Source organism: Triticum urartu, chromosome 7 (genome assembly GCF_003073215.2).
Source record: "Triticum urartu cultivar G1812 chromosome 7, Tu2.1, whole genome shotgun sequence".
In the NCBI taxonomy this organism is placed as follows: domain Eukaryota; kingdom Viridiplantae; phylum Streptophyta; class Magnoliopsida; order Poales; family Poaceae; genus Triticum; species Triticum urartu.
Window position 1 is genome coordinate 471,550,376 of NC_053028.1, and position 16,148 is coordinate 471,566,523.

Below are 16,148 nucleotides of genomic sequence, written 5' to 3' on the forward strand. Positions count from 1 at the left end.
GATTATGCTCCAACGATGAATAACCATACGAGAATTGGTTTAGCATTTCATGACTAATTTTCTACAATAAAATATATAAGAGACATTACACTTTGTTTTGACATGAATATTACAGTACATTTTTGGTCTAAAGAGAGCCCGAGCCTTGTGATCTACCTTTGGAAACGGCGAAACGCCACCGAGAATCCACGAGATATAGCTGCCACGCACGCGGAGCTCACCTCACCACGCGGAGAAAACAGAGGAGAAAGAGAAGAGAAGAGAAAATATCCCTCCCACCTCGTCACCCCAGCTTCCTCCGCTGCCTCACCACAGCACGCCGACGAGCTCTCTCCAGTCTCCACGCACGACGCCTCCTCTCCCCTTCCCCCAGATCCGAAGCGACTGCCGCCGGCTCGCGATCTTCCCGAACCGTACAAGAACCCGGCCGTGGCGGCGGCCGCGGCAGCGACGTACGGTGGCGGCGAGGGGTGTATGAGGAGCAGGAACGACTGCGGGACCGCGATTCGGAGCAGGAGCCGGTGGGGCAAGTGCGGCTGACCCGCGCCTGAGCGAGAGGCCGGTCTGTGTGTCTGGTGGGATCGTGGGAGGAGGGAGAAGAAAGAAAGAAAGGTCGATCTTGGGAAGCTTCCACTACGGGCTCCGAGATGCAGAACGGCGATTTGCGCAAGAAGGTTCGTGCTCTTGGATTCTTTGGCTTTGCTTGTTTAGACGGGAGTAGTGAAAATGTTGGGAATGATGGCAATTCGAGTAAGAGGTCCAGATGGTTTTAATATTAGTTTAAGCGAATAAAACTAGGTGACATGCTGTGACTTTAGGACATTTTTGTTTGGTAATGTTGTTATTCTACAAAGTAGCTACTGGTTATAAGGACACCTCCTTCAGTCTTGGTAATAATTTATTTTTCCCACATGCTACAAAGAGAGTGAATTGTAAATTTGTAATGTCAGAGGTGTGCGCAGTTCTTGGCTCTGGAGTATGTGATTACATCCCAAAGGAATATCTTTATACGTACCTGGTAGTAACAGCGGAAAACCTTTGCTCCAGTCCACTGTTTCGTTGGAAGCTATATGTCATACTGACACTAGATGATTAAGTTGTAGGTGGAGAGGGACTTGCTCAGGCAGTTCTTTCTCTGGTTTTGTCATTAATACCACTGAACGTCTGTGATTAACTTGCAGCAGTGTTTTTGATTTGGAAATGTATCTTTGACCCCTTAAACTATTGGCCGGGTGTAGATCTGGTCCCACAGTCAGACATTTTTGCCCTTGAACTGCCATTTCGTGTACTTTTGGTCCCTCAAGGCGGTTTGACCGTTTCAAAGCGGTTTTTACTGATGCGGCGCCAGCACCATGTGTCTGCCGCATCACTAATCTCATTCTAAAAATCCACAAACCTATTTAAAAAGCAGAGAAACAAAACAAAAAAAGAAAAATATAATTAAAAATGATATTTCATATTCTGTATTTACAGGGAATTTGAGAGAAAAAAGGAGCAATCCGACATTTTTTGGTTTATTAGAAGAAAAGCAATTTAATAAAAGAATCATAATCTCCTTCTATTTGCAATTTCTTGATTTTCCTTTTGACTATTTTTTTGTTTTCTTGATTTTTGAAAATCTGAGGTTTTTGTAAATAAAAAGACTTTCTCCAGTTTTTTTACCCCATTATGCTGTATATGATTTTACTCTTTCCCCCTTTCTGATAGTTTTCTCCATTTCTTCAAAACTGATGTCTTTTTACTAGATTCGTTGATATCTTCGTTTGAAGTATATATATATTATTGCCTTTTTCTGCTTCTTACTTAAATTTTAGGAATTTCCGGGAGGAAATTGGTAAGACTGCAGATATGTGATTTGGCCTACATGTAGATGCCACATCGATCAAAACCATTTTGGAACAGTCAAAACCACCTCGATGGAGCAAAAATATACAGTATTGAGAGTTGAAGGGTGAAAGTATCCGTTTTAGGAGTTGACGACCAGATCTACACCCAAAATAATAGTTTAGGGGTCAAAAGTACACATTTTCCTTTTGATCATAGAGTAACCAAGTGGTAGTACCATCATCGATGGTCATTGTCTTCTGTGTTTCGTAGGTTTAATGTGCAACAGTATTAGTTATCTGACTATTTTCTCTAATTCAGAGTGCAGCGGAAATTGATTTCTTTACTGAATATGGCGATACTAATCGATACAAAGTTCTGGAGGTCATAGGCAAAGGTAGTTATGGACTTGTATGTTCTGCAAATGATACACAAACAGGAGAGAAGGTTGCAATAAAGAAGATACACAACATTTTTGAGCATATATCAGATGCTGCACGCATACTCCGTGAAATCAAGCTTCTCAGGCTTCTTAGGCATCCTGATGTAGTGGAAATAAAGCATATCTTGCTCCCCCCATCCAAAAAGGATTTCAAAGATATATATGTTGTCTTTGAACTTATGGAGTCAGATCTTCATCAAGTAATAAAGGCTAATGATGATTTGACGAGGGAGCATTATCAGTTTTTCTTGTATCAGATGCTTCGAGCTTTGAAATATATGCACACAGGTATGCACTTCCTCACAGTCTTTTTATGAAGATAAATGTTACGTGCGCTTCTATTCTTATGGAACGACCATGTAGCTATTTGACTATTGTTTCTTTCCCGCACTTGCATTGTTGTATGCTAATTTGCATGCAAATTTCACTTGTAACCATTTGATGATTTGATTCATCCCTTTTCCCCCTTCCTGTTCTTTCTTTTATTGAGATGGCACTGGAACAATTACATGAGTTCTAATTAACATCTATTGAACGGGTCGACTGATTTAAAGTTTGGTACAGTTTGGTCGAGATGATAGTCGTTCTGAATGCGCGCCATGGCCTGCATCTAAGGCCTGGTTTGAAATGAAGCAATGCTGTTGTAGCATGTAGGCTTGTTATTGCAATATGCTCCTGTGTCAGTGTATACGCGATGGACCCCGACCACTGATGTTTATGGCCCCAACCTATTTGCTGTATCATTGTGTATGACAATCACCTGTGTTTATGGTGTCATGTTCTGCATTGCCCACTAAGGCATGCTGAGTATCTAGGTATTGATTACTGATGCAGCATTGCACATGACAACTCAGATATTTAGTTGCACAAATAAAAGTAAAAGGTTGCTCCTTTATTTTTTGAACCCGTGTCAACTTTGGCTAGTTTGGTATTTACCGAAACCATAGCATATTTGGTTCCATACTCTATTTGTATTTGCATGGTTGATTTTTAATGTTGGAAATTATATAATATCATTTCAGTTGCTACATATGTTCAGAATTGGCTAAATATTGTTTGTGCTTTGATGCAGCAAATGTCTATCACCGAGATTTGAAGCCCAAGAATGTGCTTGCCAACGCAAATTGCAAACTCAAAATTTGTGACTTTGGCTTGGCGAGAGTTGCATTCAATGATGCACCTACGACAGTCTTCTGGACAGTAAGCAATATCTTTTGTTATTGTATCTCAATAGCATATGTTATTGGTTGATCTTGCAGTACTAGCAATTGGAGATTTACTAGCACCGAATCATGCTTTGTTCCCCGTTGTCATGTTGAACTTAAGGTTGTCATTCGAGACGCAATGGTTCTAACAAAGGGAAAGTGAATATCTAATGATCAGTGCACTGTCACATACAAGTTGAAATAAGATGTCATCTAGTTTTACTTTTAAGTGGGTCTTCACGAAGCCATTTCCTCATTTTGGTTTTAGGGTGGGATTGGGGTCGACGGTTCTGAAGCTAACCATTAATTTAGGGCCTTGGGGCTGCTCTGGAGTCTTCCATTGCTCATCCAATGTTTTCTATTCCTGTCAAATGAACTTCTAAATTAGAATAAACTTCGCTTTTCAGGATTATGTGGCAACGAGATGGTATAGAGCACCTGAACTTTGTGGGTCCTTCTATTCTAAGGTAAGCAATGTTACAAACTTATGATTTATCAGAAGTTAGAGAGGTTGACATGTATACATATAGATGATGCCGACCTAATAGGCATTATTTTTGTGTGATGGTACTGGTACTGGTGCTGGTAAATGACATTCTTGGTATGCGGGTCTGGAACTTGATGTCCGGTGCCTGTTGATCACCTCACCTTGTAGTGAGTATGAGGGAATTGGCCATGAGGTGAGTATGAGGGAAATTACAGCAGTGACGGCAGCAGCAAGATAAACAGTACACTGTAATTGAGTTTAAATGGTAAACAGTAAAGATACTCTTTTGCCCGCGCCCATCTGGACTGTCCATTGCTTCTCGTCTTGATCAATCTGGATCATTGGTTAACTGACGAAGTGCCAATAGGAATACAACACTAGTGGGTTCAGTCAGGGTCCTGACAGTCGGAGTCACCTCACATTGTAGTGAGTATTGAGGGAATTGCCATGAGGCGGCTTTTGACTTCTTTTTAATATTTGGATTTGTCTGTCTTATATGCCTATAGCACCAAAAAAAAAGTGTAATGCATCGTTTACACCTGTATGCGCAAATTTGAGCAAAAAAGTTGATGCCATGAACTCATCATATACTTGTAAATCAGCAAATGTCCCATGGCAAATTGGCAATAAAGAAGTAACACTAATGATTCATAAGCCCATATTGTATGCTGTTCAAACTTGTAACTGTGCTGTCATATGGCTGCAAACAATAGAATGATGGATAGCACTGCAAGGTTGGAACTCCATGTCTTTGCGTGTATCAGTAAATGTTTGTATACATATTGTACACCAAGGACCACTGCAGTTTTAGACCACATCATTACCGATACTCTAATAGTCATAGTTGTACACTTGTACTAGTAGCTCCTCATGGTTCCTCCACTAGCACCTCTGGACAATCACAAGTTGCGATTGTCCTTACCTGACAGCCTCGCAACAACACCTCTCAAGGTATCCACACGTATAAAAGCGGGAACGCTGTGTGCTAGCCTAGTAGCCTGCTAGGGTGCTAGCACTGACAAGCACGGCCAGGCTTTCATGGGTGGGAGTGGTGGCTAGGCTTTCTGAAGTCCCACGAATTTGTGCCCCTAATGCCAACATGCCTCCCTTTGCATAGATTCCCGTGGTAGGTCTCCACATTGGAGGCTCACTGAGCCCAGTAGGTACCAGACCACTTTCCGAAACCTGTTCCAGCCTGTTAGTGTTTGTCGCACATAAATAACTTGAATGGGAACTAAACCATGTGGCAACTATCTTGCCATACCATGTTCATATTCCATATTGGGGAAACATGAATAGAGTTTGAATTATAATTTTAATAGGAATGCGGTTTTGCTTACTAACTACCATTCAGATGTGGCTACCGTCGAGTTTGAATTATTTTCTGCACAATTTACCTGTTTATACACCCTCTTAATTTACATTTGAGAAGGTAGATAGCAACTATCACTAACAACCTTCCGTAAGTAAATGGATCCCTTCAGCACAATTTCTTTTGCTCATGCTGCTTATTGCAAAGTTGGAAACATATCCGTTACTTGAGCAACTGAACAGTGCATAGCATTAGTTGGGTTAAAGAAATATTCAAATGGTCCCAATTGGAAGTTGACTGTCCCAATTACAAATCGTCTTATTTGGTATTGACCACAGTTGTGGCATTATTTTTCTGTTATATTTCTTTTGTAAACAAGGTCTTCCCCCGGTCCTGATTTGAGTTGGTATGGCCAATTGTTCGTGTCACTGAAATTTGCCATCTTTTGGGTTGCAGTATACACCAGCTATTGATATATGGAGTATAGGGTGCATTTTTGCCGAGGTGTTGATTGGAAAGCCTCTATTTCCTGGTAAAAATGTTGTTCACCAGCTGGATTTGATAACTGATGTTCTGGGGACACCTTCATTAGATGCTATTTCTCAGGTATGGATCTTTGGAAGTTTGCTGTCAAAGTTATACGTAGTTCTGTCTCCTTAAAATTTTCTACTGTCCTACCTCTGCTAAGGTGCGGAATGACAAGGCAAGAAAATATCTGACATGCATGCGGAAGAAACAGCCTGCTTCGTTTTCGCAGAAATTTCCAAAGGCTGACCCATTAGCATTACGATTGCTTAGGAGGCTTCTAGCTTTTGATCCAAAGGATCGTCCCTCGGCTGAAGAGGTATGCCATATATATGAATCTTAACCGGTCCCATGTTCTGCATCTGGCAGTACAAGATATTGTGATCTTGATATATCTGCAAATTGTAGGCATTGGCAGATCCATACTTTAATGGACTAGCAAAGGTAGAGCGAGAACCATCTTGTCAACCGATACCAAAAATTGAATTTGAATTTGAGGGTCGTAGAGTAACAAAGGAGGACATCAAGGAACTGATCTTTGAAGAAATTTTGGAGTATCATCCTCAATTACTGAAGGAGCATATCAGTGGAACAGACAGACGAAACTTTGTTCATTTAAGGTTAGATATGTTATTGCACACTTGTTTATCTTCTCTTAGTCATCATCCATGTCTGATACGCTTGCATCTTCTGGTATTGCAGTGCTGTCGACCAATTTAAGAAACGCTTCGCTGAACTCGAGGAAAATGGTGGCGAAAATGGATCAGCTGTTTCGTCACAGAGGAAACATTCTTCTTTGCCAAGGTAAATGTCTTATTTCCAACTCAAATCTCTTTTACTGGGATGGGATCTAGACAGCTAATCATTTATACAAGGGATGATCCAGTCATAATATGTATTGATATCACCAATGATGCAACATGAAGAATAAAACATCCATTTTCAAACTGCTTGCACCCTTTCTTTTGGCAAAAGTCTCAGTCCCATTCAAGCATCTAGTCCTAACTAACAGACTTTGTTCTTTCTTCATTACTTTCTTATATTGCTGGTTCTAATTTTGTAATTTTTGTAAAATGAAAGCTTTATTACCCCCGGCCTCTGCATCGCTGATACATGCAGCCCTGATTATTACATTATTTATTACAAGCCATCAAAATGTTAGGAAATATGCAACTTGTATTCCCATGAGGCCATAGGCCGATATATATACATGTACAGGTGTGGAACATATGCAGGAAACCCCTTATACAACGGGATAAATACAAAGGGGTACATGACTTATATTATAACTCTAACACCCCCCCTCAAACTCATGGTGGATGAACAACACTGAGTTTGGAGAGATAAAAGCCATGTTGTGCTCTAGTCTGAGCCTTCGTCAGGAAATCCGCCAACTGTAACTCGGAAGGCACATACTGAAGAGCAATAACCTGATCCTGCACACCAGCGCGCACATAGAAAGCATCAACACCAATATGCTTGGTGAGCTCATGCTTCACAGGATCGCGTGCAATGCTGATAGCACCTGTACTGTCAGATAAGAGCAGAGTCGGTGTAGTGACAGAAACACCAAAATCCTGAAGTAACCACCGTAACCAAGTCACCTCTGCCGTCAAAAGAGCCATTGCTCGCAACTCAGCCTCGGCACTCGAACGGGAAACTGCAAGCTGTTTCTTCGTCTTCCAGGCAATGAGAGAACCACCAAGAAAAACACAGTAAGCAGAAAGTGAACGGCGATCTGAAGGATCACTAGCCCACGTAGCATCCGAATAGGCCTGAAGCTGTAAAGAACTGGAGCGAGGAAAGAATAGACGGTGAGAGATCGTGCCTCGAAGATATCGAAGAACACGAAGGAGATGACTATAGTGAACCGAGGTGGGAGCAGAGACAAACTGACTCAGAATATGAACCGGATAAGAGATGTCCGGACGAGTGACAGCTAGATAGACAAGACTGCCAACAAGATGACGATAACGCGTCGGGTCAGGGAGAGGATCACCATCAGTAGCACGGAAGTGAACATTGAGCTCCATAGGAGTCTCAACAACGCGCTCGTCAGTAAGAGCAGCACGAGCAAGAAGATCCTGGATATACTTTTCCTGGGATATAAAAAAGCCATCAGAGGTAGAAGAGACTTCAATCCCAAGAAAGTAGCGAAGAGGTCCAAGATCAGACATAAGAAACTGCTCACTAAGACGGGCCTTTACAAAGGCAATATACTCGGGGTCATCCCCTGTGATGATCATGTCATCAACATAAAGAAGAAGAGTCCGACCACGAGGAGAAAGGTGAATAAACAATGCTGGATCATGAGCACTTGCTAAAAAACCAGCAGCAGTGATCACAGAGGCAAAGCGCTCAAACCAGGCGCGGGGGGCTTGCTTAAGGTCATAGAGAGAGCGACGAAGACGACATACCATGCCATCAGGAACAGAATACCCAGGTGGTGGCTGCATGTACACCTCCTCACGCAGCTCACCATTAAGAAAGGCATTCTTAACATCAAGCTGAGATATAGACCAGTGGCGTGCAGAGGCAACGGCAAGAAGTGTACGAACAGTGGTCATATGGGCCACAGGAGCAAAAGTCTCGTCATAATCACGACCATGCTCCTGCTGAAAACCACGAGCCACAAGACGAGCTTTGTGACGCTCAAGAGAACCATCGGAGCGAGTCTTAACCTTGTAGACCCACTTACAAGTGATCGGACGGACTCCGGGAGGAAGAGAAACAAGATCCCAGGTACCAGTGCGTTCAAGAGCAGCAATCTCCTTTGCCATCGCAAACTGCCATTCAGGATGAACAACAGCCTGACGGTAAGAAGTCGGCTCAAGAACAGCAGCACCAGCGGTGGGAAATCCAAAGCGATCAACAGGCGGACGAGGACGAGAACGCAAGCCATAAGTAGGCTGAGAGGAAGATGACGACTCATCCACAGAGGCATCGACTGGTCGTGGACGACGAGTGTAATGCTGAGGAAAAGATGGAATAATAGAAGGAGGAATCGTCAAGGTAGAATCGGGGGGTGGCGACGAAGAAGTCACCGGAGATGAAGGTGTAAAATCCGGTGACAGGCTGGGAGAGGAGACCGGGGAGGAAGTCACCGGAGATGAAGGTGGAGAACCCGGTGACATGCTAGGCGAGGAGACCGAGGAGGATGGTGGCTGCAAATCAACTAGAGGTGGAGAAGGAGAGGAAGTGGAACGGAGAGGTACAGTCTCGACGGGGGTGATAGGTGAGTCAGGAAAAGTGAGGAAAGAGATATCCTGCACTGAAAAAGTCGAGGAAGATGGGCGTGGGTAGAAGGGACGAGACTCATCAAAAGTCACGTCTCGAGAGATACGCATCCGACGACCAATAGGATCCCAACAACGATAGCCCTTATGCTCATCACTGTAGCCTAAGAAGACACACTCAACAGACTGAGCGGTCAGTTTGGTGCGTTCGCGAGGGGCAAGAAGAACATAGCAAACACAACCAAACGAGCGAAGCATCGAATAATCGGGAGAACGATCAAAAAGTCGCTCGAAAGGAACACCACCCTGTAGAGCAGCGGAAGGCTGTATATTGATAAGATAGGTGGATGTGGAGACGGCCTCAGCCCAAAAATGAGGCGGGAGAGAGGCAGCAATCATCAATGCACGAGCCGTCTCAAGAAGATGTCGATGCTTTCGCTCAGCCACACCATTCTGAGCATGAGCACCAGGACAAGAGAATTGAGAGAGAGTCCCGTGCTCAGCAAGAACACCACGCAACATCTTAGAGATATACTCGCCAGCGGAGACAGCACGAAAAACACGAATGGGTGAAGAGAACTGAGTATGAACCATGGCAGCAAAACGCTTATAAATAGACAACACCTCAGAACGAGAAGTCATGAAATAAAGCCATGTGTAACGAGAGAAATCATCTATGAAAATAATATAGTATTTATGACCACCTTTCGAAGCGAAAGGGGCCGGACCCCATACATCAGAATGGACTAAATCGAAAGGACGCTTGGACACTGACTCACTATGTGAATATGGTAACTGAATCTGCTTGCCAAGACGACAACCCTGACACTCTAAAGAGACATCTCCTGAGACAGACCCCAGAAGACCTCGACGAACTAAAGAAGACAACCGAGAACCACACAGATGACCAAGTCGATGATGCCACTGCTGGAAGGAACCAGTAACGGAGGCGACAGAAGCGGAAGAACTGGCGATGGTGGTGGCAGCGGAAGGAACATGAAGCTAGTCCAACTCCCAAAGACCCTGAGAATCACGACGGCGAGGGCCAGCCCCAACCAGAGTGTGCGTGCGACGGTCCTGGACAGAACAAGAGTCAACGTCAAGGATGACGCGACAACCAGAATCCGTAAGTTGACCAGCAGAAAACAGATTCATGGTAAGTCGAGGAACATGAGCAACATCAGGAACAGAATAAGGAGTGGTAAGATTGCCTCTACTAGCAACAGAAAGTGGAGTACCATCAGCAGTGAAAACATGAACAGGAGAATCCAGTGATCAAAGAGAGGACAAAGTGGAAGAATGAGAAGACATATGAAAAGAAGCTCCAGAGTCCAGAACCCATGGGGATGTACCTGACTGTGTAGAGGGTGATTGCTCAGTGCGGGAAGCATCAGTCACAGAACCAGCAGTACCCGTCGAGGAAGAACCTGAAGCCGTGAGCAGACGCTTAAGTCTCAGAATATCCTGCTCAGTCAAAGCAATGGCTGAAGCTGTCGAGGTAGATGACGAAGTCCCTGAAGATGATGATCGAGCCTTGCGCAGGTGTTTCTTCTTCGTGTAGCACTGAGACTCAAGATGACCATCGTTGTTGCAATAGTCGCAATGTGGACGGGGGCGACCTGAGCCTCCAGAAGGAGTGGGCAAGAGCGGCGGAGCACTCGAGCGAGAAGGGGTCGGTGCAGCAGGTGGCGTAGGAGCACGAGTAGCGAGCACAGAGGGAACCTCCAGCAAACCAGCACCACGTAAGCGAGTCTCCTCAGCACGAATCTCAGAAAGCGCCTCCATGAGAGAAATACGGCCACGAGCAAACTGAGCACGCCGGGGCTCAAACTCCTTACGGAGCCGAGACAGGAACTCATAGACGCGATGAAACTCCAAATTGGCCTGGACAGCCTGGCAACAGGGGCAGGTACGACACCCAGCACTGCGGAGAGAATCAAGCTGGCGCCAGATAGCAGAACTCTGTGCATAGAAGTCATCAACAGTAGAGTCACCCTGCTGAAGAGCATGCTCCTGACGGACCACAGAGAGGTATAAGGCATCACCAGAGGGCTGATAGCGCTGACGAAGACGGGTCCACATCTCAAAGACAGTAGGAAGACCCAGAAATTCAGAAGCAAACTGAGGCAGAACACTAGCAGTGAGAACAGCTGCAGCACGAGCATCATCATCAAGCCACTGGGTGTAAACAGACAGAGCACCATGATACGTCTGAAGAGCCTCCTCTTAAGCCAAAACCCTCTCATCATAAGCACGATCAGCAGCCTCATCAGCAAGCTTAGCCGCATCCTTGGCGACCTGATTAGCATCCGTAGGAAGAACCGATGGAGTTGGCGGAGTAGGGGCCACCGGAGGAACTGGACGTGGCGGACAGCAGACCTCGCCAGAAAGAACACCCCAGAGACGGATGCCACGCATGTGAATGCGCATAAAGCCAGTGAACTCGGTGTAGTTAGTACCATCAAAGATCACCGGACAGCGAGGGACAGCAACATAGCCCGATGCAGCAGACATTTTTTTTTGTGTGTGTGTGTTAGTCAGGGGCAGACGAACGTAGCAGACCAATCAGCCGAGATCCGGCGGCGTGACGAATCAATACACCAGCATCATGTATCAGCAGAAGCAGCAAGCAGCACCCGTAGGAAGTGGCTAGCACCACGTATCACCGGAGAGCAAAGTAGCACTACGTGGAGATGTAGCACGGATCGATGAGATCTTCAACTGAGGACAAACGGGTGATTGATCTGGAGGCCCGGTCCTGCCGTGGGCAGATCTGCAGGCAAGCAAACTCCTCCGAGATCGGCAGCTGGCAGCAGATCAGATCCAGAGGAAGCCGGCTCGAGCGGGGCCAACTCAATCCAGAGGAAAACCAGCTTGCTCGTGTTCGATCCAGGGAGACGGGACTGGGGAAGGAGCCGGCCTGAGTTGACCTGCAAGGGAGAGTAGCGGGCGTGGAGAGCTGCCGGCTACGATAGACAGAGAAAAGGAGCAGCAGCCACAGAGGACGGCGGCGATGCGGGTTGGATCAATAGCACGAGTTGCAGCGTGCAAAAAAAAATTGACCTAGCTCTAATACCATGTTAGGAAATATGCAACTTGTATTCCCATGAGGCCATAGGCCGATATATATACATGTACAGGTGTGGAACATATGCAGGAAACCCCTTATACAACGGGATAAATACAAAGGGATACATGACTTATATTATAACTCTAACAATCATCAAATTAATATTACAAGAAAACAAAAACCAACATAACCACACGAAACATTTAGGCCTAATGAAAAAGACAGGCCACACATAGCATCACTAGAGAGTACAGACTGAGAAGCCTATCACTACTTCACTAGCACACCATCCAAACCAGGACATAAACTCCCTGGTAAGCCACTCTAGCTTCTTGGTGCCAAGCTCTGTTGTGCTGCACCTTCTGTAACAATGCCCATGATTGCAGCCAACTGATACACGATCATAGCACCTGCCTGCAAGATTGGACCTTATTGTAAAAAATAATACTCCCTCCAATCCAAATTAATCGAGGCCACGCTTGGATTCGTTGTAAATAAATACAGAGGTGTTTATTTTACACCTGTATCTTACCGTCCGCTCAGCAATTCTCGGCCGGTAACAAAACGATGAGCCGTGACCTATATTCTTTACAGGTGTATTTGAAAAGAACACGACAATCCAAACAGGGCCTGACGCAGCCTCTATACAACATTGTACAGAGGTTGTATAGAGACCTTGTCAATTAATTTGGATCAGAGGGAGTACTGTTTCTACAAAGCCAAATAGACCAAAAAACTGCTCCAGCCCCGATCATAATAAAGTGCTTGTAGCGATTTATCTACCCCCCCCCTGCAGCCACGTCCCAAATATATGTGAAATACTACAGGATGCAGTAATGTTAAATGCTAAATAAACAGCCTGCCATGCAATGCATGCTAACACGCAATAAAAGAATGCTGAATGGTCTCCTGTTCATAGCAAAAGCCGCGTTGCGCGTGCCGCTGTCATTTACATTTAAGTATTTAACCAAATTATCTTGTGTGAGGATAACCCCCGGCAAAGAAACGGAAGGAACACCTTGATTGCTGGTTCTAATGGTCAGTAGAAAGTAGAAATTCGCGGCACTGTTTTCCTGAAGTATAAAATGTTAAGGTTGATCTTGACAAAGAATCATTGAAGGTTTCATCTAAATCAAACCATCGTGCTTGTGAACCTCGATTAATGAGAAGTAGTTGAAAAAGGTCAAATCTTTCTCCAAATTTTCCGTTTCTAGTAGCTACAATGCACATTTTCCCTAGCAATGATTGACATGACTAAGGTATGTGCGTCTTTTTCTCCTTTGAAGCTAGTATTAAATAAAATTAACATGCAGAGCGACTGTTAAGATTAAGATGATCCTAGTGAGACCCCGGAAGATTTAGTTTCTTGTGATGTTTTTCTGTCAATGTGTCTTGCTTGAAATTCTGACAATTGAAGACCTATGACAGGTAGTCTAGTTAGGCCATCCAACTGTTGGAGTATTCGGTGCCATCTTTTGATGCAATACTCTGACATATACATCCTGCCTCTCCGACATGTGTTTCCTCTTATAGTCCCCCCCCCTCCCCCCTCCCCCCCCCCCACCCCCCCCCCCCCCTCCCGACACAAGTATAGCCCAACGGTAGCGCACTCTGCTAAAATACCTTCAAAGGATCATAGGCACACGGCATCATCTAGTACAAAGCATGCAGTTGATGTATCTTGGGAAGTACAAATTCAGAGAGTATACATTGCTCAAAGAGAGTTAAACATCACGTTGATCTACTTTTGTCAAGTTAACATTTTTTGTTTCACTACCATCAAAGAGAGTTAAAAATCTTCTGGATGATGTTGTGGGGTTACTAATGCCTTTCTTTTGCAGGCAATCCTTCAACCCCCATTAGACGTGTAATGACCTGTGACAGTGAAAACTCACAGGATATGAAGATCCAAGAAGCTTACCATCTGTACTCCCTCGGCAACCAAAATATGAAGCACCGCACTCTCAGAACCAAGTATCTAGTGGGTCAGTGCTTGATGCGACAGGTCCAACTCCCAACACAATATGTACATGGAGGAGTATATGTAGACTCCAGATCAGGGAACTTACTTCTATCTGCATCATGGTATAAGGGTTGATATACCAGGTGAGGAGTATATGTAGACTCCAGATCAGGGAACTTACTTCTATCTGCATCATGGTATAAGGGTTGATATACCAGGTGACAGTATCGCACAGGCAGTCTCTGTTCCTCATGGCTCAGTTCTGGCTGTATGTTGCAGCATGGCGTTTCCAGGGATGTTTCGAGCCTAGGGTTATTTGGCATTGAATCATGGAGGTCTGGCTTTTTATTTGTTAGTCCCCCAAATCATGGAGGTCGAACCTAGGATTCCAGCTTCATCTTGTACATGGGATGTTTCACAGCTTCTTTGCAACCAAGCCCCCCAAATGTACCACACAGTTGGATCATAATGTGCCTCCTAGGGATTGAGTTGCAAAGCTCGTTTGTTCTGAATGCTGAAACTTTTTCCATGGGAAGCTGTGAGGTGGCTAGGTCAAAGAATAGGATTGTCGTGATTTACTTCAACCGCTAATATCAGTTGTTTAGGAAATACTCCTGCATTTTAACGCGAGGGACCTTGCTGTGTTTAGCAGCGTGTTAACCAAAGGAACTTGAGCATATAATCTGAATCATTTCCAATAGTTGCTGTAAAGGAATGTGCGAAGGTCGGATGCCATAGACCAAATTAACTGTTCCGGTGAGCTGGGTAAATAAACTGTTTTTTTCCATCGATATTGATGTTGTTCCATATGATTTTCTTCATACATCTTTTTCAGATGCATGCCAATTGCTTTTATGTGGCATATTGTGTATGATGGCATGCCTAATAACAGCGTGACGACATTGGTTAAGTCTCCTAGCAGCTGTCCGGAAGTTATTTTCGTAAATTTGATAACTGGTTGAAGTATAATGTTATCACTGAAGATCGAAGAATGCAATTGCAAAAGAACTAACAGAGTAGTGGACAGTCTGTTTTGTGTTGCCTGAAGCTGCAACTTTTCTTCCTTCTAGTGGACAGTCTGTTTTGTGTTGCCTGAAGCTGCAACTTTTCTTCCTTCTATTCATTCTCTCTTATTCTGAATTACAAAGCAAAGGTAGACCTCACGATCCGTAATCCTCGCGCCATCCGACGAGCGAGTCGTGCGTCCACTAGAAACGGTCCTAGTTTGTTAGGCAATGACCAGCACAACTAATCCTATCTCTAACTAACTGAAAAACCGAAAGGAAAGGAGCTAAACTACCTGCAGCCTGACGGTGACAACAGCCTGATGAGCTACAGTAAAGTTCCAGAAAAAAAACAGCTAACTAAGAGGGGAGGATGCACTAGGATTTATTCAACATTCACTCCCTAAACCTTGTGCATCTTCGTGATCTCCACCATGCCGATCTTTGCTCGCTGCTCCTGGAGCTTCCCACGACCAAGTGCCTTGGTAAGCAAGTCGGCCATCTGCTCTTCGGTCCTCACGAATTCGATCTGCATCTTCCCGTTTTCCACACATTCCCTGATATAGTGATACTTAATATCAATATGCTTGCTTCGCTCGTGGAAGACGGGGTTCTTGCACAATGAAATTGCCGATTTGTTGTCCATATTGAGCACGACCGATTTCACTGCTTCCACCTTGATCTCACTAAGAAGGCGCGCCAGCCACACACCCTGACAAGCTGCTGTTGCTGCAGCAACATACTCAGCCTCACATGAAGAAAGGGTCACAATGCTCTGTTTCTTCGATTGCCAGCTTACCAGGTTGCTTCCAAGGAAAAACATGAGACCTGTCGTGCTTCTGCGCGTGTCCAGACATCCACCATGGTCACTATCACTGTACCCAATCAGGGGAGCATCAGCCGCGCCACGGGAGTAGTGCACTCCCCAATTCAGAGTTCCTGCTATGTAGCGCAGGATGTGCTTTACTGCAGCCAAGTGTTCCTGGGTAGGTGCCTCCATGAACCTTGACACAAATCCAACCGAGAATGTGAGATCAGGTCTTGTGTGAATGAGATAGCGCAGCATCCCTACTATGCTTC

The 16,148-nt window shown here is 44.7% G+C and overlaps 1 protein-coding gene across 2 annotated transcripts; it reads left to right on the forward strand.

The window, feature by feature from the left end:
- Positions 1-210: 210 nt before the first annotated feature.
- LOC125520346 (mitogen-activated protein kinase 11) lies at positions 211-14,857 on the forward strand. Of its 2 annotated transcripts, XR_007288627.1 has the most exons (10): positions 211-674; positions 2,146-2,554; positions 3,339-3,466; positions 3,879-3,938; positions 5,727-5,876; positions 5,959-6,114; positions 6,204-6,415; positions 6,498-6,599; positions 13,943-14,207; positions 14,283-14,857. XR_007288627.1 is itself a non-coding variant. In XM_048685241.1 (9 exons), exons 1-9 carry the CDS (start codon positions 648-650, stop codon positions 13,962-13,964), a joined length of 1,266 nt encoding a protein of 421 aa, XP_048541198.1. In that variant the 5' UTR covers positions 211-647; the 3' UTR covers positions 13,965-14,857. The 2 variants fall into 2 exon arrangements, 1 of the variants encoding a protein (XP_048541198.1); XM_048685241.1 differs by having other exon boundaries at positions 13,943-14,857.
- Positions 14,858-16,148: the final 1,291 nt, after the last annotated feature.

Bases quoted from the DNA above. Each gene is read 5' to 3' on its own strand.
- LOC125520346 (XM_048685241.1), top strand. From the start codon at position 648: ATGCAGAACGGCGATTTGCGCAAGAAG. The intron at 2,555-3,338 runs GTATGCACTTCC...GCTTTGATGCAG, and splicing joins TTTGAAATATATGCACACAG to CAAATGTCTATCACCGAGAT. The intron at 3,939-5,726 runs GTAAGCAATGTT...TTTGGGTTGCAG, and splicing joins GTGGGTCCTTCTATTCTAAG to TATACACCAGCTATTGATAT.